Source organism: Arvicanthis niloticus, chromosome 20 (genome assembly GCF_011762505.2).
Source record: "Arvicanthis niloticus isolate mArvNil1 chromosome 20, mArvNil1.pat.X, whole genome shotgun sequence".
NCBI lineage: Eukaryota > Metazoa > Chordata > Mammalia > Rodentia > Muridae > Arvicanthis > Arvicanthis niloticus.
The window spans coordinates 24052898-24078244 of record NC_047677.1 but is presented as its reverse complement, the minus strand read 5'-3'; the positions used below and the strand labels follow the sequence as shown (position 1 = coordinate 24078244).

Sequence of the window (25347 nt, the reverse complement as noted above, 5' to 3'; positions counted from 1 at the left end):
GTAGGTAGCACTGTTTTTTAAAAAAAATCAATTCAGGGCATATTTTTGCATATCATCACTAGCAAACTGTTTACTTCCTGGCACTTACCTCTGGTAAGGAGACTATAGGTTCAAAGTGGATGTCCTCATTATGAACTACGTCTTCATCACTGCCATCTTCATCCTCGCCACCTTTACTTGTTGACTGTGTTCCAAACACAGCTGCTCCAGTGTTTGCCCACTGGAAATTTTTATCTGATAAATAAATTAGGCTATTTAAACAGTGAACTCTCAAATTTTTATAAAAGAGAACTTGCATTTTGTAGATTACTTTTCAATGATGAAATATATCAGTACATGTAATTTTCAACAATGTCATAAACATATCTATTTGAGGTGTTTAAAGTAATATTATCCTGGCTATTTCAACAACTATGGAATACAACTGATTGTAGTGTAAATACTATTTTAAGGAAGAAAAGTGCCAGACTGAGTGGCCCATTCCTTTAAATACTAACACCCAAGAAGCAAAGGCAGGTGGATATCTGTGACTTTAAGGCTAGCCTAGTCTATACAGTGAGTTCCTCCAACGAGAACTACTATAGTGAGACCCTGTCTCAAAACACCAAAAAAGAAGAAAACAAATAAAGTGCAAACTAATGTAAGGATTCAACACAAAAGAAAACAAATACATTGACGAAAATAAAATAAAATATAAGCAAAACGGAGAACTAATAAAGCCAAAATCTACTTTTGGCTTCATACTTCCTACGTTAACAAAACAAACAGGCCAAGAAAAAGTGAAGAGAGGGTGCAGTGATAATATTCACTGAGTCAGGGCTTACCTGATACTTAAGTTCTATCTCTTATTTAGTGTACAATACTGATAGTAAGCAATCACTATCAATTTCATTTTGCTTTTTCGGGGGGATAAGTATACCTACTGAACTGGTAGATTTACTCACTACCCATCTTTTAATTCTAATCTATTAAAAACATTAAAACTAAAGTTTAAAAGCTTGGTATCATCTTTAATTCCAGCATTCAGGAGGCAGAAAGAGATAGATCTTTGTCAGTTGAAGGCCAGTCTACTCATACTAAGAGTTCTAGCCTGGTAAGTACACATAGTAAGACCCTGTCTCAAAAAAACAGTAACTTGGCATAAGTAAAACTATGAATTCTTATCAATCATTTCTTGTTGTGGTTTGGTGGGTTTTTTTGGGGGGGTGGGGGTGGAGGGATAAGGTCTCACTGTATAGCGCTACCTATCCTGGAACTTACTCTTAGACCAGGCTAGACTTGAACTCAGAGAGCTGTGCCTGCCTCTGCTTCAAGAGTACAGGGACTGAAGGTGTGCACCACCACTGTCTAGCCCTATCATTTCTAAAAGTTTAATGTGTTTCTGTAAGTAGCAAGAACTTTAAAATGTATACAGTTCTAAGTAGGACTAAATGGGCTAAAATCTTAAATTGGATTATTTCACCATTCTAAAATTTCTCCAAACATCTTAGAGAATCATTTAAATTGTGCTATATTCGCAATATGAAAGATCTTATGAGTACATATGAAGCCTAATGATGATAAAACGTAAAACAAACAGCATCTGCATGGCAGCTCATCACCATCTATAACTCCAATTCCAGAGGCTTTGCCCTCTAAGGGCACTGCATACATGTGGTAGAAACACATACATATAAATCAATACATCTTAAAACTATAACCACCACTGTATAAAAATATAAACACCACTGATAAATGAGAAAGAACACTAATTTGTACATTTCCACAGCCCTTATGCAGAGATCAAATTTGTCTTCAAACCAAGTCAGGGTCATTCCAAAACTGAAAAACATACATGTATATGAGGAAAGGAAGGGCTATCAGTATTGATTTAAATTAAGTTAAAAGAAAATTCTTATAGCTATTATAATCAATGATACAATCTGCAATCCTAATTACTAATAAGCAAACCAAGGACAGGGCCATTCCACTTAAGTCATGACATGGAAAAAACTGCTTTTTTTCAGTTACACTTGACTGACATTGATATTAATCTCTTTCTTCTTAATCTTACCTTTAGGACCAAAAGCAAAATCTCCAGAATTACTTGAAGCCAAGTCTGCAAATGACAGGCCTGTACCACTTCCAAATCCAAACAAAACAGTCTTGCTTTCCCCTGACAAAAGAAAAGAAAAACACAATTTCCTGTTTGAGATAAGACTATATATCAAAACTTAGCCAGGACCCAGAAGGAACAGGACTCTCTGTACTCCAGGTGAGGCAAGGTATAAAATATATTTATTAAATTTAGTATTTACTCTTCTAAAATGCCTTCAAAAGTTCAAGCCTAATTTTTTTTTTGTTTTTTTTTACAGACTATAAATTTATGTATGTATACATACATATATATACATATGTATACATGTATATATGTATGTGTATTATTTTATGTATGTATATATGATATATGCGTACACAAATATACATAAATGTATATATATGTATATGTGTGTGTGTGTGTGTGTGTGTGTATTATTTATTTTATGTATGTGAGTACACTGTCGCTGTCTTCAGATACACTAGAAGAGGGCACCGGATCCCATTACAGATGGTTGTGAGCCACCATGTGGTTGCTGGGAATCGAACTCAAGACCTCTGGAAGAGCAATTAGTGCTCTTAACCACTGAGTAATCTCTCCAACCCCCTACAAACTATATTCAATTTCAAGCTTACTCAGTAATATTAAGTTTACAGGTAAATATGCCCAATGAACATCAATCCAAAACCTAAACCAAATTCACTTTAAAATTCACTGAGCTACACACTAATCTACGTCATGAGTCTACATAGTTTCTCTTTATCAAGGTTCTTACACACTTGATCAAGCAGTCAAAGGTATGATCTTAGAAAAAAATCTGTACTGAACATTTTTTAAAAGACGCATCATTTTTAATTGTGTTTCTGCATGTCTGTATGTAAGTAAATAAACATGTATAAGTGCAGGCTCCAGAAAGGAGAAAAAAGACTGAAGGTATGGGTTAGCTACCTGCCGTGGGTGCGAGCAACTCAACTCTGCAAAAGCAGTGGGCTTATACTAAAGTTTTCTGTGTTCTTTACATTTAGACTCCTTGTCTAAATTCTACTAGTTTCATGATCTCTGAAATTGCTTTGGCCTACTTAATTTTCTTTGAAAACAGAGCTTCTGGTTGTGAAGTTCCTTTTTTGTCCCAGTACATTAAGATAAAGTACCATAAATGTGCTATTTGTGACCTATGTTGGGACTACTTCTGGAAAGGAAAAAAAATGGTACTATAAATAATATCTATGTATAAAAAAACGCAATTCACAAAGACACTTCTTCCAACTTAGAAAAACTGAGACACATAGTAACAGTAATTACTGTAAATGACAAGTGAGTTTTGTAGCTTGTACAAATTTTAGTATCATGAAAATGTTAAGCTTCTACAGTAATAATCCTTAACTAAAGCAATATGAGTATGTTTGGGTAATACTAATAACTAATAACTCAAGTATAGTCAAGTAAAAATATTATATAACACCAAAAAAATTACCATGCAAGCAAATTATTCTCTTTTATGCAGACAGATCAATCATAATGCTCTCTATTCTCTAATAGAGAATCGAATGATAGGTCAGGTGTGTTAGTGCACATCTTTAATCCCAGCACTTAGGAGGCTAAGGCAGCCAGATCTCTGTGAGTGTGAGGTTAAGTCTGATCTATACAGAGTGAGTTCCAGGACAGCCAAGGTTACATAGAGAGACCCTGTGTCTAAAAAATAAAATAAAATATACCAGATGATAAAATGTCACTACTTACTGTTTCATTTATCAAGAAAGCAATGACTTGTTTAATTACTGTGACAAATACATTAAGCATTTATCTTAAGTATCAAGATATTCTAAGATAGCAAGTATCTTAGAATATACTCTATTTTCTCAAACACACAGGCAGTATCTTATATATTGCATAATATAAACACATGATCAACTTTTACCTTGGCTTGGGAACTCCACGTCAGTTTCTTTTCTAGTGGACAAATCTACAGGCTTGTCAATAGTCCCAGAAACAGGGGATGAGCTATGTTTGGTATCAGAATCAGGTTCTTCAGACTTAAAGCAAACAGGGTTTGTTACTTCAGTTTCACCTATATGCTCAATATCAACTGTATCAGTCACTTTCTCATTCTGGGATTTCTGCAAAGAGAAAAGAATAAAACATACTATTAAATCATTCTCTACAGCCACCAAAAGAAACAGGAAATAGTAAGTAGTTTCTATAAAGTTTGATGTGTGTTTTAAAGATTTATTTATTTATTTTGAGTACACTGTAGCTATCTTCAGACACATTGGAAGAAGGCATCAGATCCCATTACAGATGACTGTGAGCCACTATGTGATTGCTGGGAATTGAACTCAAGACTTCTAGAAGAACAGCCAGTGCTCTTAATCACTGAGCTATCTCTCCAGCCCCCGGTATGTATTTTTATGTCTTTACAGTAACCACCAAAAAGGCAGGAAAATTAACAGAAATAAAAACTAGGGACAGGCAAAATTAAAAATGAACAATAAACTTAGAACCAACCTACCTCTCTAATTAAATGAATGTCAAATGGTCTAAGCACTAGTAAAAGATCATTCTATCAGGTTTATTTGGTTTTACTACAGAAAATACCACGGTTGCAGAGTTATCTTAGTAGCCATGTTTGTACATCAACTGCAAGGCCTTGGGTTTGGTTCCATGGAAACACACACACAGGACATTAACAGGTTTAGGAGGAGAATGAGAAGTTAGAGGGATGGGGGCATAATGATGACAAAGATTAATATCTCACACAGATACAAAAAGACAGAATTATTACCAAACAAAGCAGATTTAAGAAATATTATAAGTGATAAAGAAGTGTGTGATCAAGATGAAAGATTAATTTACTCTCCTAGAATGGCAAAATAAGAACCACTTTAAATATTTTTCTCCATAAACAATGAAAACACAAAGAATGATGACCAAAATAAAGTATTTCGTCTAACTCTGGTAATTAACCAAAACCCACAATAACCTAAGGAGGTTTTTTGTTTTGTTTGGTTTGGTTTGGTTTGGTTTTGGTTTTTTTTTGTTTTTGTTTTTATTTTTTTAAGAAATAAAACTATGAACTGAAATTAGGGTAGGGTCGGGGGAGGACTGGTTTTGTAACACTAAGCTACTCTAAGTCCTTTTTCTGTCTTCCCTGCCCCCAATCTCAGTAGTAGTTTATAAACCAAACAGCCAGACAACTATGGCAAAAAGATGAATGTCTGCCAGACATCTGGGCATGAAAGAGCAAAGGGGATGACTGACAGAGCATAGTGTATTTTTCATAGCAATTAAATCATTCTACAGGATACTATTCACTACAGCTTTGTAATAATTCATAAAACAACACATGGAACAATGTAAACTATATAAACTAATATGAACTATAAATATACTCATAGACTGTAATTAAACCTCAAATCACTAACAAAACATTATGTACAAAGTCATCATTTTAAATGGCATAACAACTGTCTAATGCACAGGTTAAAAAAAAAAAAAGCATAGCAAGGAAGTACTCTGACCTGAACAGAAATGACAATAGCACACATTAAAACACATGTGCCAAAGTAAAGTTTAAGAGACAGTATTATTTGTATAAACAAAGCATGTGCTCTTAAAACTGTACTCATGGTTCAACATTACAGAAATAGAAAAACAGCAAAGTAAACCCAAGGCAAGAAAGAGATAACAAAGAACAGAAATCAAAAAAATTTAACAAAGAAGGGGATGAAACCAAAATCTGTTTATAGCATGGAGGGAGGGGCCAGGATCCATAAGAAAGGCAAAGGACAGAAATGGGGATAGAGGAGCAACATAAGGCAACAGTAAGAAGACAAATTCATGAAATGGACACACCCTCTACTAGATCAAAACAACAGCAAACGAGGGTAAGGGACTTCAATAACCCAAGCATTAAGAGACTGAAAATGGAAGCCAGACATAGTAGCAACCAACTGCAATCCAGCACTCTGAAGATGAGATGAGAAGGTCCCAGGAAGGTCAAAGCCAGCCTGTACTTACAGTGAGGTCCTGTCTCCAATATCAAACTTGATTCATGAAAGTTTATTCTACAATTCTACAAATTTAAAGTTGAGAATTCCTTCAAAGATACAACTAAAACTCACTCAGTAACAAAGAGATTAAATAACTTCAACAGATGTTCTGAATAGTGCCTTCCATTTAATTGTTTTCACGGTCTTAAGAAAACCCAATCCTGGTATGGTTCCTTTAGTTAAAACTATCAAACACTTATGGGGAAACAAGATTAACCAGACAAAATCTCTTTTAGAAAATAGCCTAGTGGTGTAGCAGAGATAGGTGAATCACTGATTAGCCCAGCCTGGTCTACAGAGTGAGTTCCAGGATAGCCAGGCCTACACAGAGAACACCCACCCACCCACCCCCACAAAGAATATAGTAGCACAGAAAAGTATTTCCCAATTTATTTACTATAGTACTATTAACCTTTTTTTTTTTTTTAAATGGTGGGGTTTCACTATATTGCCATGACTGGCCTAGTATTCAGAGATCCACCAAAACTAAAGATGTGGGTCACTACTTCCAACTCAGACTTAAGTTTTAATTTTTATTTGTATATATGTGAGAGATTATGCGCAAGTGAGTTCAGGTACCCAAACAGGCCAGAAGGAAGAAAGGCATTTGGAGCCTGGTGGTGGTGGTGTCAGCTGACTGACATGGGTGCTATAAACTGAACTGCAGTCCTCTACAAGCAGTATACATTTAACTGCTAAGCTATCCCTCCAACTCCCGTACTGGCTTTTATGTGGAACCAAAGAACATCCATTTTTAAAAATAGCAACAAATTTACCAAGTTGAAGTCTTTCCTAGCAATGCCAGAACCATCCACAAACTGCAAAAATCTGTATCACTTCAGCAAAGACGGACAGTAAGATGAAACACCATTCAATATTCACTTAGGATTAAAAACTCTTACTCATCAGAGAGCTTAGAACACTCAGCCCTAAACATGATGTCTCTATAAAAATTCATTCTCTTAGGGCTCAGGGAACCCCATGGAAGAGGAAGCAGAAAAAGTATAAAAACCAGAGGGGATGAAGGACACCAAGAAGACAAGGCCTTCTAAATCAACATAATCAAGACACATGTAAAGTCACAGAGACTGAGGCAGCACATGCAGAGCCTGCACTACCATCCCTTAGCACTGTTTATTTTCTAATCAGAGACAAAGTAGATCCAGAGAGAAGGAGAGGTATGGAGAAACAGGGAGGAGCTGAAGGAGGAAAAATAGAAAATGGTAATCAAGGATCTATTGTGTAAGAAAAAAGTATATTTTCAATCAAACTTACTCATATTAGCTATAATTTAACAGTTAAGAAAAGAAATTGTAGCCGGGCGGTGGCACACACCTTTAATCCCAGCACTTGGGAGGCAGAGGCAGGTGGATTTCTGAGTTCGAGGCCAGCCTGGTCTACAGAGTGAGGTCCAGGACAGCCAGGGCTATACAGAGAAACCCTGTCTCAAAAAACCAAAAAAAGAAAAGAAAAGAAAAAGAAAAAGAAAAGAAATTGTAAAGCCAATTTGTTTATATCTACAAAGAATCCTGGTGATGTTTCAACTGACATGATATTAAGCCTGTAGTTTAGCCTCAGACTTAATACCCTAATCACTCTGAGTGTTCTCATTCATCAACAGTAACATGGCTCTCTATTTATATACTCTAACATATGTGCTTGCTAAGGCCAAGTACTACATTTGACAGTAAGACTTTAAAACATACCAACAGAGGCAAGAGAACTGACAGGCAAACAATGGAGACAGTCTAACCTGAGCCTCACGGACTTTTTGAAGCTCTGACTGAAAATCCTCTCCATTTCCATTGTCCTCATCAGTATCACTGCAGACTCCGCAGAAAAATGTAGGTGGAAGCTTTAAAGTATCTGCTTTTGCTCTCTCTTCAACTGTTGGTGTCTTTTCCCAAACAATAACACATTCCTTGTCATTATCTGAAAAACCCATACAACATGAGCAAAGACACAATCAGAAACCCAACCACTCCATAATTGTCAGTCTGCAGGGTTTTCAGTACAATTTAAAGAACTCCATAAGGAGGACTATGAATGCTCACGAAGCCAGCCCATGGCTACTAAAATTAATCAGTGTTTTCCAACTAGCATTACTTTTTTAATATTTCAAATGAGCATGGATGTATCCCGTAAATAAAACTGAACATTACAGATACTATCAGAGTAAAAGGTACCTTTAAATAGTAAGTCTTTACCCAGGTATTATGGCACATGCTTTTAATCCCAGCAGCGGTGAAGGAGGGAGATCTCTAAATTCAAGGCCAACCTGGTCTATAAAGTGAGTCCAGGATAGTTACGGCTCTGTCACACAGAGAAATACTCTCTCCAAAACAACAACAAAAAGATAACACTTAAAATATTAAAATTGTATAAACATACCTGCTAGATTTTCTTCCAGTGGTTTTTCTGAGTCATCCAGATAGAGTTTTCCATTAAGTTTCTTGACAGCCATTTCAAAATCTTCATCTTCAAATGCAATTGATTATAAGTAAAATAATTTTAGTAGGTATACAAACCTAGATGATCTTCACACTCTTTCCCTCTCTCTATCACATGGTCCTCAGCTCTGACAATCTGGCCTTTTACCTCCTACTGCTGTTACTAGTTCCCACTTGTGCTCCCCTCACACTTAACCATTCTGTCATTTCAACACAGCTCCTAACACGGGGTCCCACCCCATCCCACAAATGACATTCTATACCACTGCCCAAAGGATCTTACTGGACCTTGAGGACGTTATCCTTCTCCCTCTTTTATTTTGAATACTTTTGGAATTATGATTATTTCCAGTTTCCTCAAAACATCTGCCTGGCAACCATATCATAACCATCTTTTTTTAAAAGTTTCTTTAATGAATGCCATTCTTCTGATCATTTCATCCACTGACTATTTTATATACAAAGGCTAAGGATATTAAGTCTGTTTCAATTTTGTTTTTTTTTTTGTTTTGTTTTGAGATGAAGTCTCACTCTCTAACCCAAGCTAGCCTGAAACTCCCCATGAATATGAATTATTCATAAGCACCCTACCTCAGCATATCAGGTGCTAGGATTACAGGACTGAGCCATCATGTCTAGCAAAAAGTCAGGCTTTAAATAAGTAAACTATACTCCCAATTACCAAGATTACCAATTACAAATAAACTTACCATCCTCCTCTTCTTCACTAACATAACCTGGCCTATTCTTATAACAAAAGAAAGTTGAAGGAAGTAGAAGTTTGTCTGCAAGGGCTTTCTGCTCAGGAGTGGGAGTGAGTTCATACACAATGAGAATATCAGTATCTGAGGGAGGATCTTCAGGTTTATTCTTCTCTTGTTCTGTAACCAAATCAAAACAACTGATAAGTCAATATAACCAGCCTAACTAAAAACACAAAGAACATGAAACTTATCTATGAGTTAAAACAGCACAGTGATAAAATAAAAACACATACTTTAGAACAAACCAAGTTCTATAATGATCATAAATCTGAATTAGAAGCCTGGTTTAGTGTTCTATTAAAACTCTGAAGAGAATATAAAGCTTTTAAAAACTAGTCATTGGAAATTACTAATTTCTTTAATCTAAACAGTTTTTATTGCTATAATCACACACCATACACTAAACAGTATTCATGCATTTACTACTAAGAAATACCTCTGGTATTATCCAACAAAATATTAGTACACCCAGAGCCTTTATTAGTTCTTATATAGAAAGCAAACAACTTTTTTAACTCCAAAGAGTGGCAGGTGAGAGCAACTGTATCCATTTTTTGCATACCTCTAAGTATGAAACTAGATAAAATTAAACAACCATTCTATGATGATACTTTACGTATCAAGACAATTTCTGTGGCTAAAAACACATCCACTCCCACCTGATAAAAGGACAAAGATTTAGAGAAAAAGGAACCCTATACATAAAGTCTGTTCTGATATATTAAGAATTTCTAACTTGTAGGTGCTGATAAACCAGTGCCTTAAACCAGTCATGAAATATGTATTTGCCAGCCACTACAAGGGAAACATCCTCTAAAGCTTCCCTATCCAATATGACAGCCTACCTATATGTGACTTCCTAACACGTAAAAGATGGCTAAGTCAAACTAAGATGTACTAAAAGTATGAGCACACACACTGGATTCAAATGGTTGGCATTAAAAAAAATGTAAATACTGTTTATCTTAATTGAGTAAAAGTTGAAATATTTTATATACATACATTATATTGAATAATTACTAAACTGATTTTCTTTTATGCTACCTATTTCTTTTTGTGTTTTACTTTCTATGTTGCTCTCAGATTACTTTAGACACACAGATCATACTATATTTCTACTGAATGGCATTACTAAAGAGAACTGGTACCCATTTTTCTGCAAGGTCAAGGTGAATTACTGGACATATTTCCCTCATTTGCTCTTAATGGGCTTCTACAAATTCTGTATACTTATTATCCCAGTCAAGAAGCAACACTTACTTCTATAAATGACCTGCATTACATAAGGAATATAAGTTATAGAATGATAGCTGTTAAAAATGAGGTCTAATTTCAAATATAGTCTCTAAACCCTCAATAGACACTATTATATACATTCTGCTGACATCATATCTGAATACTGGCAAGCAGTAATAGCTAAAGTCAACAGTTAGAAAAAAAAAACAGATCTTTATTAAACAGAGTTAAAATGAATAAAGAAAAGTTCAATGAAGCAGTAAGACAAAGACAGACATTAATTGAGCAGAGTTTAAAATGAAGCAAAGATAGCATAATAATAACACATAGATAGCATCCAGATACAAATTTAAAAGTAATATTAAAGGCTATTACATCACCACTCAAAAAAGTATATTTTGTAAAATGTCATTCTCTAACATGCACATTGCGTGTTAAGTACTCCAATTCATACAGCCACAATGACTTGGCTAAGGACTACCAGCTAGTGGTCACCTCACACTGAGAATGCTAGCTCTATACCTTTGCTCTCAGGTTGTGAGGTAGGGATGCTGGTCCAAAAGGCCATTGGATTAGACTTAAAAAGGCTAAAGTTAAATCCTAGGAAAATAAAGAATATTTCATTTTTTTTAATATCTTGTAAAACAATGAATGACTTCAAAAAATTCAGACCTCTCATTTTATACCAATCTGGTTGTCTTACATGTTCATTTTATGCACAAGGTCTCTTTCTTTGCTAATTGAATAAATGGTGGCAATACTAACTCATATAACATACATGCAACTTCTTAATAACTCGTGCTTCAAGTGATTTTTAAAACAACACAACACTGAAGAATCAACATTTAAAAGACTCAATATTTATGATTCAAGTATCTGAGTTTTACTATACTAGGTTCTTTTGCAGTGCTTTATGATACTGTCTCTCCGGTTGCTGAAATGAATCTCTGATAATCTGCTCGTTTGAATACTCACAAGTAGGCTTATTTAGGGATTAAACTTGTCTGTTCAAATACTTTTCAATGTTTATAAACTAGTGTTTACAATACAACTTTGACTAAAATATGAGTTTCCTATAAAGAGTCAAAGGTAAACAATATAAAAAGATCTACTTAACTATAAAGTCTAAGTACTTACCCTTTTCTGGTGTTTTAAATGTATAATTGGTTGAAGAGTTCTCTTTTGCAAAGGCAATGAGATTTTTGACTTTACCCTCAGAAGATTGCTTGGTGTCAGAGTTCTGTGGCAGCTCACATTTGTCAGGTTCCACTTTTCCTTCAGAGCCACTCTGGACTGTTGAAGTAATTTCACTATTGCTATTTTTCAAAGGTGCATTAAAACTAAATCCAAACAAAGAACCGGTGGCTGAACTGTTGCCAAATGCAAATGGCTTTGATTTTTCACTACTAAAAATGCTTTTAACAGATTCTGAGCCAAATACAAATTTAGGAGGAGAAACTACCGCTTTTGGTGTTGTTTCAGAAGTGCTAGATGTCTCTCCAGCTTCGGAAGTTGTATCTATTACCTCATCTCCCTGAGTTAAGTCTGTCCTTTCTCTTGTGGTTTCTTCTAAAACAGCAATAGCAATTTTGCCACATGGTGACTCTCTTGGGGTGCTCAGATGAGAAACATGAGGTATTATTAAGGAATCTTTTTCTTGGGCCATTTTTGCTTCATCAAAAATTTTCTTAAATGAGTCTGCAACATCCTGTAGTTTAAAACGAACAGCCAAATGTTCTATTTTTCTTTCTCCATCTGCAAAATCACACGCAGTCCACACCCACACTCTTTCAGTCCCTTTCATAGTTTGCAAAGTCATATCTGGAGTTATTCTGTGATTGGCACAAAGTTTTAATACCTGGTCTCTTCTCATCACTATTCGAACTTGTTTATTATCATAATTCTGTAAGATCTTTATATCTCCAATGCCTCTTTCTTTCCATTGACCAACATCTTTATCATATCTGTAGAGTTTTGCTCTATGACTAAAAACAACTTGTTCATTTTCCTCACCACTGGATACTTCAACTAGATCAGGTAAGGGAACAACAGGTTCAAAGTACTGTCCATCTCTCTCTTCTTCTTGAGTAACATCAGATTCTTCATCAGTGCCAACTGAAGTTCCACTCTGGTTCAGTTTGGCAGGAGACTTAGATGGACTCAGAGCAGATTTAAAACTGAAGTTAAATCCTGTAGTTGACTCACCAAAGCGGAAGAGGTTTTTCCTCACAGGGCTGCTTGCCAATGGAGAAGCATGAACCGAGCTGCTGCTGACACTGTCATCCAAGGCGTCCTCCCGTAAGTCATAGTTATCCCATTCTAAGGCAGGCCCAGTGTTATCAGGATTTTGCTTGACTATAGTGTCTGAAGCACTGGAAGCATCTGCACCTGAACTTGTGTTCTCTTCATCAGTGACCTTTACTTGATCATTTGTCAAAAATGTTTTGAAATCTTTCAGTCCGCTCTTCATTTCCTCAGCTCTCTGTATTAATTTAGCAGCCCTGCCAGTATCTACAAGTTTATGGGGTGTCTGAAGTGGAATGTCTAAGAGAAGTCGTTGACACTCCTCAAATTTCTGCTTGAATTCTTCGGCTAGCTCTGGCGTTTTAAACTTTGCAGCTAGCTGTTCCAGTTTGGCATCACCATCTGAGAAATCACTAGCTAGCCACATCCATGCTCTGTCTGACCCCGAGAGAGGCTTCAGGTTCATCGTAGTGGTTATCCAATGATTGGCACAGACTTTTAGCACTTGTTCTCTTCGCATCAGCATTCTTAGTTTACCATTGACTTCATTTTTGAGAATTTTTAAGTTTCCCAAACCCCTTTCTTTCCACTGACTTATCTCAGCATCAAATCTAAATAATTTCACCCTTTGTGAATACAAAACTTTTTCATCTTCTTCTCCTGTTACTAGTTCCACCTTTTCTGGCATCTGCACCACTGGTTCAAAATGGATGTCGTCACTGTCCTCAGTCTTATAGGCATCATCATCTTTCTCATGATCCGATGTATTTGCTTTCTCAGCCACTTTGCCAGTTTGTGATGAGAATAATTTTTCTCCTGCACCTGAAAATCCCTTGAAATTAGGATCTTTCTTGCCAAATTGAAATCCTTCTCCTGAAGTTGACTTTGCAAGATCCGCAAAGGTAAAGGTGCTGCTTGCCTGACCAAAGACCACACCACTATCATTCTTCTGGCCACTAATATCATGAGCTTGGAAACTAGGATCATTTTCAAGATGTTTTTCACTCTTCTTCTCTTGATTTCCCTTTTCCTGAATCCCAAATTTAAACCCATCAGCAGATACAGGAATGCAAAAACTAAATCCATCCTTGATTGACTTAAATTCTGTATTAGAAGAACCCTGAAAGGCAAAGGAAGGTGTTTTTTCTTGATCCACATGCCCAAATTTAAATTTCTGCTCTGAAACGCCAACTTTAAAATTCTTTTCTGGGAAATTACTTTTGAATTCTGTTCCCACTTGACTTCCTGCAGATTCATTTAACTGTGACTTTGAGCCCATTGTGAACGCTGAAGCAGCTTCTACAATAGGCTTATGAGTTGGCTTGGAGGCATCACAAGCCACACATTTTAGGGAAGAGCTCTCATTTTGTACAGAACAAATAGCACACTCCCACTCTCCTTCCTTTTTGGTGAACAAGCCTTCAAATCCACTCTTGGGAGATTTGCTTGTCTCCGAAGAGACAGCAGCCGATACAGCAGATGTAGGCTGATTCTGCTTATTTGGACTCTGACAAGCAATACATTGAGTAGCACTGGCTTCATTTCGGACAAAACACAAGCTACAATCCCATTGTCCTTCCTTCTTGGTGAACATACCCTCAAATCCACTCCTGGGAGGCTTACTCATCTCTGAAGTACCAAACTTGAAAGAGGGAAGTGCTGGAACACCAGTAGATGAACTTGGTTTAACAGGATTCTGACAAGCAACACATTTTATAGCATTTGCTTCATTTCTCACTGAGCATAAACTACAATCCCATTGTCCTTCTTTCTTAGCAAACATGTCGTCAAATCCACTCTTTGAAGTTTTACTTGTATCTGACGTGCCAACCTTAAAAGCAGCAGATGATGAGACGGAAGATGGAGCCTGTTTGCCTGGGTTCTGACAAGCAACACAGTTTGTAGCACTTCCTTCATTTCGGACAAGGCATATACTGCAATCCCACTGGCCTTCTTTTTTAGAAAAAACAGATCTGAAGTCACTGTCAACAGACTTAGGAAGATCTCCTTGGCCAAATTTGAAAGAAGTTTGAACAAAGGAAGACCCATTTTTGTTAGCAGACTTTGTATTCTGACATGCAATGCACCTAGATACAGTGGGTTCATTTCTTACTAAACAGACACTGCAATCCCAATGACCTTCTTTATTTGGAGTCAATGCAAATCGATCTTGAGCATTTTCTGGGCCAGTTTTAGAAGCAAAGCCATTTTCAACTAATGGAGGACCTAGGAGCTCTTTGTTACTGGTTGGGTTTGTATTCTGGCATGATACACATTTCTTAGCAGATGCAGCATTCTTAAACGAGCAGCTGTAACAATTCCAGCAAGGCCCTTCCTTCTTTACAATCTGGAATTCAAAATTCAAGTTTCCACCATCAGATTTGCAAATATCCTTGTTATCCTGAGTTGCAGGTTCTTTTACAATTCTGAGAGTATGATTTGGTGCTGTAGATGCATTTGTTCCTAAGGCTTTTAAAATGTTCTGGGCCTCTTCAAATTTACACTTAAATAGTGCTGCTTCCTCCGGAGTTTTGAATCTAATTGCAAGCTGTTCTGGTTTTGGCAATTCATCTGCATAATCAAGGGCATGCCATACAAAAGATCTGTCTGAGCCAGCATTTGGTGTCAGTTTCATATCTGGGCTTATGTAATGATTAGCACAGATCTTTAATACTTGCTCTCGTCTCATCAGAAGGCGAATTTTACCAGATGTTTTATGCCTTAGTATTTTTACATTGCCTATCCCACGTTCTTTCCACTCTTTGGATTCACCATCAAAACGGAACAATTTTGCACGATTGCAAAAGAATTCTTCTTCATCTTCCTCACCAGTTTTTACTTCTATCTTGTCAGGAAGAGGTACCACAGGTTCAAAGTGAGGACCATCATCCTCCTCATCCCCATGAGCACTTCCTCCATCTGTTTCATGACTTTTATTTGCCAGCTCTGAAGCAGGTGTTGTAAATATGGACTTCCCTGGACCGTGAAAAGTAAACATATCATCACTTCGACGAAAACCATAATTCTTCTGCTGATTTGGGCCCATGTTTTCTGTAAGTGCATTTTTGCTTCCAAAACTGAATGTATTCCGAGACCCACTAGCTTGACCAGATATTGGTTTTAGTCCACTATAGCCATCGCCTTGTAAAGGTTTATCTGAAGTCAGAAGACCTAAAAGACTTTCACTATTACTATAAGCTGTTGAAGGCGGCTGTGTCACTACCTGTGGTGATGAAAATGTAAAGTCACCATCATTTGATTTGAAATTTGAGTTAAATTTAAAGGGAGTTGGCTGTGTTGTATGTGCTGGTGTTGTCAAAGGTGGCCTTATTACTTCACCCTGCATGGGCTGAACGAAATTGGATTTTCCAAATTCTATAACCTTAGATTCTGCTGACCTTGAAGCATGAGCTACAAGTGGAGGCTTTGTGAAATACCCTGGTTCTGGCAAAGGTGGATTTGTGCTTGTCTGTTGAACATTATAATTAAAATAATCATCACCCCTGGGTGATAGAATTCCTGTTGCAGGAGACTCAAAACGCAAGGGAGGGCCATACATTTCCTGAGAGAACATACAAGCAGATGAACTTTGCACTGGTGGTGTGTGCATCTGTTGTGAATATGCATAAATATGTTGTTGGGGTGGAAGCCTATTCATGCCATAAACTGGACCCTAAAAGGAAAAAAAAACAAAAACAAAATACTTTATGGATTATTCATAAAACTATAGAAATATACAAACAAATCAACTCTCACAAACCTCAAATTAGAGTATTATTTACCAGAGAGCATCAATGTACACAGCACATTAACAGACACCAATGGTGCTACAAACACACTTGTATATGTATATATATATATATATTTGATAAGACGGTACCTTAAAAATCTGTACTTATGGGGCTAGAGAGATGCCTCAGTGGTTAAGGGCACTGACTGCTCTTCCAGAGGTCCTGAGTTCAATTCCCAGCAACCACATGGTGGCTCACAACCATTTGTAATGGGAACTGATGCCTTCTTCTGGTGTGCAGTGTACTCATATACATACAACAAATAAAATTTTTTAAAAACAAAAAAACTGCCTTCTCTTAAAAAAAAAATCTGTACTTACAATGACTAGAAAAATATTTTCTTCAGTCACTAAACAATTACTAAATGATGTTAACAATGATGATTAGAACTAAAATTCATTAAGCATTTATTAATGTATCAACTAGGCACTGCTCTAAACATTTTAACTTACTTTAGAAGCCTCAAAAATGATATTAACTATAGCATTATTCTCAGTTAAAAAGAAGTGGCCTAAGAGGTACATAGGTTAAAAAAAAAAAAAAAAAAAATTTGCCTAAGTTCACAATAAGGAGAAGAATGGAGATCTAATGGCCCAATGCATCCCCAGCTCTCTGTCCTGGAAGTCATAATTTTCAGTTACTGTCACAATATCCGGTTTGAGTCAATAGGATGGCAATAAATCAGCCAAGCAAAGCAAGAACATACTAGCCTTATTCCTATCAAAATAGAATAACACAAGGACCAAAACCACCCAATTCTACTATATTTAAAATATTCTAAATGTTTCAACTTACTGTTAACACAAAAATAAAATGACTAAAAAATGCCTATATCAAAGGTCACATATCTTCCAATACTCAACTACTCCGTTCAATTCCTTTAACAGAAACCTAAACACTTAAAATGTAAATAGTTATAATTGTATACACTTTTTCTTTGTTACCTTTGTGGGAGTTACATTAGCTGCTGGTCTGAGAAGATACTGGGAATTATATGCAGGTGACTGACTATAATATACTGATGGGCCAGTAGTTGCAACTAAAGAAAAAGAAACAAAAAGAAAAAAGAAAAGAAAAGAAAGAAAGAAAGAAAACAATGTTAAAAGTCTATTCTACATTTTAAAATACTAGACAAGAATTACAAATATATAAAAATCAAAGGAAGTTTTAATTATTCTGATCTTCACATTTCTATATATAAAAGTATACTATAAAGCAATTAATAAATGAAGAACTCAAAAAAAAAAAAAAAAGGAAAGAAAAACCAGTTAAATGACACGAAGAATAAAAAAATAACACTGCTATTGTCAACATGAACAAGTACTTAACAAATATGCCAGAGCAAGGCATAGTGGCACATGCCATTTGATCTCCCACACTCAAAAATGCAGGCGGATTTCTGTAAGTTTCAGCTTAAACTATATAGTGAGAGATCTTCTCTCAAAAGAAAACAAAGCAAGTAAATGGTCCATCTAATCCATCTAAGATCAGCAGAATGTAAAAGCACAAAACTGCTCAACATTAGGAAAAAAGTAATCACAAAGGATTTAGTAACCAAAATGCATCTGATAGCCTAAATGTTTAAAAGAGGACTTGAAAATCTACAGAATGACAGGGTTGCAGAGTATGATCTCAAATTACTGAGATTTTAGCTTAAATTGACCTAGTACAATTTTGAAAGGGGTCTCACAATAAGCATAAGGCCCAATAGATGGCTCAGCATGTAAAGATGGCTAACATATAAACCTAGCAATATGACTTTAATTGCTAGAACATGTGTAAAGGTAGAAGGTTGTCTTCTGACCTCTACAGATGCTGTGGAATGTACATACATACACACACACACACACACACACAAATATTTTAAATTAAAATTTAAAAACAAATTAACATACAATTTGTTCTTTGGCTTAAAGTGTGCACACATACATATATACATACAAATACAGATACACAAACTATATGCTCCATCTGTTCTGTGAGGTTTATCGGGAAATAAAATTACTAAAAGGCACTTATACTAATGGCAAATGTATAGTGGTATGCTTAATCTGTTTTATGACAGTTTTACCAGAACTAAAAGCCAAAAAACCTTTCATACTGTACATGAAGTGGAAAACTGGAATTGTGAACAAGTAATTCTGAAAAAAAAAAAAAAAAAAAAAAAAAAAAAAAGCAATGGAAAGTAAGTACTTCTCCAAGTTTGAATCTGAAAACCTAATGGAATATTGTTTTCAAACTCCCCTGAGAAGGAAACAGGCATGGAAACTACAAGTTGATTAAAATGAGACAAGAATCTGGAAAATCTATAGATAAGGGGCTGGAGACAAGGCTTAACAGTTACCCACACTCTTACGTTCTTACTGTTACCACACTCTTACTGTTCTTACAGCACTCTTACTGTTCTTAACAGTTACCCACACTCTTACTGTTCTTACAGCACAGTATCTACATGGCAACTTACAACTGTCTGCCACAAGCATTGTATGCCTACAGAACACATACATACATACAGCCAAACATATATTTATATATACTTTAGGAAATAATTGTTTTTTTAGTCTACAATTAAAATTGGCAACTCTAGCAGTGACTAGTAACTCAGTAGGACAAGAAATTAGAAGTTCTTATAAACTTACTGTCCCCTATAAGCCAACAAACAGTGCAGAGAAATTTTAAGGAGGCAAATACATTTGAGTTTATTGTATCTATACACATACATTTGAGTTTAACTTCACAAAACTTTGCTGACATTTAGAAATCACTGTGAGAAGGCTCTATGAACCAAACACAAATGTGCTTATTTAAACTGGATTTCACTCTAACCTTCCTGGTTTGAAAGCAATTAGAAAACAACATGTACTCAAGGAAACAGTGGCTCAACCCTTCAATCCCACTCCTCAAGCAGAGATAGGAGAATCACTGTTAAGTCTGAAGTCAGTTTTGAGCTATATCATGGGTTCTAGACCAGCCACATCTATCCGTAACTAGCTGTATAGTAAGTAATAATAGATAACCCTTCTAAAGCTATTTTCTTGTCTATAAAACCAAGCTTACCAATAGTATTTACAACCTGTTACTGTGATAAAGTTACCTATAAAATGTACTCTTACCCACAATAAGCACTATTAATAACCTTGGCTCATTAGTGCTCACTACATAGTGAAAAATATTCCATACCTACTTGCACATACACAAATACTCATAGTAATTATGTAAAGCAAGTATCAAGAAAAACTTATTACAGAGCCAGCTGTGGGAGTGCATGTCTAGAAGTAGGTAGGAAGAGGTAAGAAAACGAATTTCTGAGTTTGAGGCCAGCCTGGTTTACACAGTGAGTTCTAGACCATCCAGAGCTACATAGACCCTAAATAGATACACAGACAGACAGACAAGACAGATGATATAAATAAATATGATAGACAGACAGAGACAGGCAGGGTAAATCGTAAATAAATGGCAAGAGAACAACTCATCATGGGTTTTCCTGTGAATAATCATAATGTTCGAAAATAAGGGCTGGAGGGATAACTCAACAATTAAATGCTAGCCTCACAATCAAAATAAATGAATTAAAAACCATCAAAATAACTCAAGAGGTTTAAATTCTTATTAGGCACCTCTTAGTATATAATTCTATTAGTTAACATGTTTCAATTTATGAAACATTTCACAGGTTAGCTACAATGTACATAAAAGATTTAGTTTTAATATATTTAAGAGTATAAGACTTGTTTATTCTGTTTCTGGTTGGATTTATAAAATTTCAGTATACTAAATATAGTGTTTTGGTAAACAAGTACATAGACATATTCTAGAATGTACAAAACCACAAACAAGTTAAATTCACAAGTTACCTATTTAATTGGGGTAAGAGGCCTGAGCTGGGGTACAGATTAGAGGTAGAGCACCTATCTACCAAGGCCGAGGCTCCAAGTTTAAGTCTTAGTACTACAAAAAAGAAAAAGAACTTAAAAAGAGGGGTATTATTTTATTGGAATATGGGGTTTGTTTAGCTGCCAGCTCACCTGTTAGTGGAGCCCCATGGAAAGTTTGTGACCCCTGATACCCATCAGGAGCTGGGTCTTGTCCATAATGTTCTGCAGGCCAGCGATGAGGGGATGCAGAATTATTGCTATTTAGCTTCAATTCCTGCATTTCTTTCTATTTAAAATAAAAAAAGAAGCAAGGAATGTTAAATGTTTAATTATATAATGCTGGAAACAGTTTCAACAAATACTGTCAACATAAGTGCTTGGTATCATTTAGATTATACTTTCCACTGGAAAAAGTGTACTGAAAACATGATTCCTTAATTTGTTAACATCTGGCTACTCATTCACTTTAACTCTACTCCAAAGAACTAACTCCCTAAATCTCATTCCATTTCCATTCCATTTTCACTTACATTTATCTTCATAAAATTTAATCCATGCAAAATATTTACCTACTCAAAAATTAAGAACTACAAATGAGACATCTTTTTCTGACAAGCACTTTGAGCTCCCTACTCAGCTTCAAAGTTCTCATACTGCTATATTCTTTTGATTATCTGGACTATTCAACACTGAAAATCATTTCTTAATACTTAGCCACATGGAAGGTAACCAACAAATTTCCAAGGTAATAACAAACACTCAGCAGCAACTGAAAGCAGTATATACTCAGAACTTATCACATATACATTCTTAGTCATACCATGTTGTTAGTAAATGATTTAACCCATACTTTAAATAGATAGAGATAGATGAAGGAAAGGACAGAAGGGATACCTGATCCAGATCAGACTCCAAAATGGTTTCCTAACTCCCTCCTGCCAGACAAAATGGCAGAAACACTATTGCCTTCTACAAGGCTATCTTATCTCTGTTACTGTACTAAACGGTCAACATCCCAACACAAGAACTTTCTCTTGTAATATGGGACTTACCAATGAATTGTTTTCTTTTTTGTTTCTTGAAACAGGGTTTCTCAATAAAGCCTGGCTGTCCCAGAACACACTATGTTGTGTACCAGGCTGACCTCAAACTGGAGATCCTGACTCTACCTGCCACGCATTGGAATTAAAACTATGTGCCGCCACCACCACCTGGTTTTCTATTTTGCTTTTCTCAAAAAAAAAAAAAAAAAAAAAAAAAGTATCAAATGTATCTGGGTATAAAATGACAGGTCAATTTTGAAAACAGCTTCAAAACTTTGAACACAGCATCCAACCAATTTATAACAAATGAGATCAGAAAAAAAACTACTGTCTTTGCTTTCTTGATCTAGAAATGCTGCATTGGGAATGGTAGCTCACATATACAGTCCCATTATGAGGGAAAGTGAGGTGAGAAAACTGACAAGTTTCAATCAGACCTTCCATACTATAAACAATGACTCAAAAACAAAAACAAACAAACAAATACAAGTGTTTCAAATATGTCCTTACCTCAAGTTTCAAATTAAAAATAGTCCCCACTCAGCTACCTACTCAACTCTGTCTAGACACTGCACATCCGCAAATAAAAAAAACTATAAGAAATGATGGCCCATAGTTCTAAACTTGATATACAATATAATCATAACTGTTAACAGTAAAAGAATAGGGAGCCTGGGGAGATAACAGTCTGTAAAGTGCCTGTTACCCAAGCATAAAGACCTGCATTCAGACTCCAGTGCCCATGTAAAAGCTGGGCTTAGTGATGTGAACCAAAATTCCTAGCACTACAAGGTGGAGAGAGGTAATTCCCCAGAACTCACTGGCCAGTCAATCTAGCCAACTGGTGAACTTCACATTCTATGAGAATAAAATAAGATGGAAATTAATAGAAGACAACCAGAGGTCAACATCTGTGACCTCCACATGTATGTACACATTAAAAAAAAAAAAAAAAAATGTGAGCCCGGCAACATTGGCGTACGCCTTTAATCCCTGCATTTGGGAGGCGGAGGCAGGTGGATTTCTGAGTTCGAGGACAGCCTGGTCTACAGGACAGCCAGGGCTACACAGAGAAACCCTGTCTTGAAAAACAAAAAAAAAAAAAAAAAAAATTAGTAACAACTGGTTTCAAAAATTCTAAAACTTTACAATATATAAACCAGACAAAAGAAAAAAAAACAAATTTTCCAAGAGCATTAACTAGAGTCAAGAGTTCTGTGTAGCAACCAGTTTTCCAGGCTCACAGACAAGGTCTCCATTACATTTCCACAGAATAATGCTGAATGACTGAAACCTATATATTGAAAGAAACTCTAATGTGTTATCATGGTTTATATAACACAAAAAAAATAATTGTACAAATTCAAACCTTTGTTATTTAACCAGTTTTCAAAGCCATACACTGTTGATTATACCTACCATAAAAATCACTACATAGCAAAATGTACTTAGTATAACATTAGGTGTAGGAATAATTTAGCTCTTAGCCAATGCTACACTATAATTTAAGCCATTCATATAAAAAGTATCTAAACATGAAAATAAAATTAAGTTCAGACAACTTTTCAATTTCCAATGATAAATTTGACACACCTTATCAACAGATACACTGAGAAATCAATCAACACAAAATGGTATGATAGTACTTAGTAGTGTAAGTTACTCATTTGGGGATAACAGGAATCAAATTATGTTTTAGATAAAAAGTTTTTATCTTAAAAGACTCACATCTCATGTGGAGATAGACTTAATAAGTAATTTAGAAAATATGGTTAAGAGTCAAGAGAAATTGATTCTATAAACTATACTAAGGGCACACTTTGATCATCTGTAAGAAAGGAAAGAAATAATCAGAACGGGGGTTTAGGGGAAGAGTGCCCGTGCGCACAAAAAAGAGAGGGAGGGGGAGCCCACATGAACTTGAAGCCTGGTGTGGTGGTGAAAGCCTTTAATCCCGGCACTCAGGAGGCAGAGGCCAGCCTGGTGAGCAGAGTGAATTCCAGGGCAGCCAGGGAAAAACAATGTCTCAAAAAAACAAAGAAAGTAAGAAACTGATTAGAGAAAAAAATCTTAGCATGAGAGTTACATTGACCCAAACAAAATGTTACCTTAATGGCCTCTACTTGCTGGCAGATCATTTTCAGTAAAGAATTTTGATCTTCTGCCCATCGAGGTGGTGTTTTTGGAGAATACTAAACATACAAACATACACACAAATATATTAACAGTGTTTACAACATGTAGAAAATAATCTCATAGTACAATGATTCATTTCTTTCCTACTTGCCTTGTAACTTTTACTTGGTGACAGAGAATATTTGGTAGGAGATGGTGTTGAATGCTTTAACTCTGAATCAGCACTTCGCAAGCAACCATTTTTATAAAGAGCACCTCCTTCACTGTAGTCGTCAAGTTCCTGCATAACTGAGTTCAGCATCTCTTTGACAGACTCAAGGGGAACAGGTAACTGGAGGAAAAAAAAAAAAAAAAAAAGCCTTAGTTTGCAAAAATAATGCTAAAATACCTTAGAAATAAAGAATCAATTTTATTAAGCTGTTCAACATTTTTATTTTGTTCATTTGAATTAGGAACTCACTTTGTAGCACAGGGGTACCCTAGACTTTTCAGTCCTTAGCCTTCCAAGTGTAAAAACTATATGTGTGTATCATTGCACATTTTAACAAGCATCTTATTACATGTTAAGTTACACATATAAGAGCACTGCAGAATCTAAAGTCTAAGTTGTTCCTATCACATCTGTAAGTCATAGTAACAAAGAAAAGTGAACTTAGGAAGCTTTTCCATATGGTAGTTACACATTCTTCTCAGATACTTTGAACAGAGTCAAATACAGATGCTGAAATACACCAGAAGGAGAGCTAAACAGAAAACCACTATGAGTGTGAAACTGCTGAGAGCTAGTCCACAGGAAATAAGGGGAAAAAAATGCTGATTTCACATAACCAAAATTCATTAAGAACTAGTCCTCAAGTTATCATATTCATTTTGCTTACATGCAAAAATGACAAAACTACTGTCTATCTTAGAAATCGGTATGTACTTAGATACCAAAGTTGTTGTGTAGGTGTGTGTGCGTGCATGTGCAAACAAGTGTGCAGACAAGCTAGATATTTACACATGTATGGCAGGAATGTGCACATGTGTGCATGTGGAAGCCAGAGGTTGATATCAAGTATTTTCCTTGATCACTTGAACTCCACCTTATACTCGATCTTTACCTCATATATGGAGGCATGGACTCTGTCTGAACCTGGAGCTTCATCTAGTCTAACTAGTAAGCTTACTCAAGGGATGCCCTATCATGGCTTCCTGAGTACTAGAATTATAGGTGGGTGATCATGACCACCTGGAATTTACTTGAGTGCTGAGTGGCCAATCTTGGACCCTCATACTTGTGGAATCTTCCTAATCCCAACTGCCAATTTTTTGTTGTTTCAAGATATACCAAACCTAAAAGAAAACTAAACATTCATACACATTTATACTACACACACACCCCAATACATCTATCCTAAGTGATCCTTAGAGACTTTAAGAGATGCCTAAATATAAAACCTGAGCAATTATCAATAATACTAGATGTCAGACAACAACCAGCAACTTACTTTCTGAACCACAGAAATATTTGAATCACTATCATCTAAAATCTTTATCAGGTAGTCCCTAGTCTTTCTCAGATAATTTTTGCATTCTTCTTGTTCTTCAGGAGACAAGGCATCATTTTCAATGTCTTCTGCTTTCCTGTGAAAAATCTACACAAAATACAATTAGATTTTCAAAGCAAGAAGACAAAC

At 35.9% G+C, this 25347-nt stretch overlaps 1 protein-coding gene across 2 annotated transcripts in view; it reads right to left on the bottom strand.

Annotated features, from left to right (window-relative positions):
- The window catches only part of LOC117724149 (E3 SUMO-protein ligase RanBP2), a 48312-nt gene that overhangs the window by 3126 nt on the left and 19839 nt on the right, over window positions 1-25347 (bottom strand). The window contains exons 15-27 of one of the 2 annotated variants that reach the window (XM_076916443.1): window positions 25159-25305; window positions 23820-23999; window positions 23641-23724; window positions 20640-20775; window positions 17556-17650; window positions 11714-16493; window positions 11099-11176; window positions 9287-9457; window positions 8518-8604; window positions 7880-8058; window positions 3996-4194; window positions 2054-2155; window positions 89-234 (exon numbers count right to left, since the gene is read on the bottom strand). In XM_076916443.1, the coding sequence (XP_076772558.1) occupies window positions 89-234; window positions 2054-2155; window positions 3996-4194; window positions 7880-8058; window positions 8518-8604; window positions 9287-9457; window positions 11099-11176; window positions 11714-16493; window positions 17556-17650; window positions 20640-20775; window positions 23641-23724; window positions 23820-23999; window positions 25159-25305 (6384 nt within the window). The remainder of the gene's footprint in view (window positions 1-88; window positions 235-2053; window positions 2156-3995; window positions 4195-7879; window positions 8059-8517; window positions 8605-9286; window positions 9458-11098; window positions 11177-11713; window positions 16494-17555; window positions 17651-20639; window positions 20776-23640; window positions 23725-23819; window positions 24000-25158; window positions 25306-25347) is intronic. The other variant, XM_034523759.2, reaches the window with a different exon arrangement.